The sequence below is a fragment of the Mus caroli genome, chromosome X (genome assembly GCF_900094665.2).
Source record: "Mus caroli chromosome X, CAROLI_EIJ_v1.1, whole genome shotgun sequence".
NCBI lineage: Eukaryota > Metazoa > Chordata > Mammalia > Rodentia > Muridae > Mus > Mus caroli.
Window position 1 is genome coordinate 42656383 of NC_034589.1, and position 1656 is coordinate 42658038.

General features: G+C 39.4%; 1 protein-coding gene across 1 annotated transcript; it reads right to left on the bottom strand.

Annotated features, from left to right (window-relative positions):
- Nucleotides 1-355: 355 nt before the first annotated feature.
- On the bottom strand, nucleotides 356-1309 carry LOC110287149 (olfactory receptor 1052-like). Its single transcript, XM_021153798.1, has one exon. It carries the CDS (start codon nucleotides 1307-1309, stop codon nucleotides 356-358), a length of 954 nt encoding a protein of 317 aa, XP_021009457.1.
- Between the last annotated feature and the right edge of the window lie 347 nt (nucleotides 1310-1656).

A 1656-nucleotide genomic window follows, 5' to 3' on the forward strand; every position in this document is an offset into this window, starting at 1 on the left:
TACTTATGCTTAATTCTGCAAAACATGGTGAGATTAAGTGTTTTCTAGCCTACCTACTATCTGAGAATTATTTTAACTTCTAACTAGCATTATACAAGCTCACATATAAATATGTCAAAATGACATATGTATAGTCCTAAACTTAGATCTTTTTCTTCTTAAATATTTCTCATCAAACAACTGTCTCAGAAAATATAGATTATATTACACATATAATCTTTCTAGGCCTATTATATTTCGACTTAACTACACAAACAGTTCTAAACACTTAACCAGAGAAATTAAATTGTTCTTAACAAGCTTTCATATGTAGTACAGGAAAACACTGATCAGATTGTGAGTCTTCTTAAATCTATTATCTCTTGAGACACAAAATAGATTCTTGACTGTGCCTCAGTATTTTCTGTAGGGCAACTTTCACTTCCTGATTTCTCAAACTGTAGATGAGAGGATTCAACATAGGAATCAACATGGTATAAAACACGGAGATCATCTGATTTCCTGCTTGAGATCCATGCCAAGAGGGTTGCAAGTACGTGTACATCGTTGTTCCGTAGTACAGAGCAACTGCAGTCAAGTGTGATGCACAGGTGGAGAAGGCTTTCTGTTTGCCAGAAACTGATGGGATGCCCATGATAGTCATGAATATAGACAGGTAGGAGACAAGAATTACCATAACAGAGGTGACAAGGGTGAATCCACCACAGCCAACAACCAAGATTTGGGTTACCCAGGGATCAGAACAAGCCAATGCCAGCAGTGGGGGGATATCACAGAAGAAGTGTGAGATGACCTGTGGCTGGCAGAATGACAGCTGTGTGATGGAAGTTGTTACAGCAACCATGTTAAGTAACCCACCAAGGTAACAACCTGCTACCAAGAGGAGACAACGAACTTTTGACATGGTAATATGGTAAAGCAATGGCCGACAGATGGCTGTGTATCGGTCATAGGCCATGGAAGCCAAAATGTTACATTCAGCAGAAGCGAAGACTATGAACAAGCCCATTTGAGCCATGCATCCAAAGAAAGAAACTTCCTGTAGCTGAGATAACAAGTTGACTAAAGTCTTTGGGGTTGTGATGGAAGAGAAACAGACATCAAGGAAGGACAGATTTGAGAGAAAAAAATACATAGGTGTATGGAGGCGGTGGCTGACTTGAATTAGCACCACAAGCCCTAGGTTCCCCAGCACAGTGATGAAATAAATAATAAAAAAGAGTCCAAAAAGTAGGACTGCAAGCTGATAGTTATCTGTCATACCAAGAAGGATGAATTTAGTCCCTGCAGATGAATTCTTCATTGACATGACTGAGAATCACTCCCGACTTGTTAAAAACTCTTTAGGCATGCTGTGAGAAAATAAAAGTAAAAATAGCTGATGTACATAAAGTACTCCTCCAAACACATGAATCAGGGAACTACCCAAGTCTTCCCCTTATCTGTAATCACATGCCTATCCCCTTTCCTTTCAGGAGTTCCATTTCTAGACAAAAATATGTACTATGAAAAGGCTAAAGAGGCACAGAAAAGGAAGACTGAGGCTAACAAAACTCAAGCACTAAGAGGACTTTAGGAGGGAAAGAAACAACAAAGGCCTAGGAGGCCAATGGGATATCATTTGTCAAAGTGGGGATTTACTACATGTGCCTACAA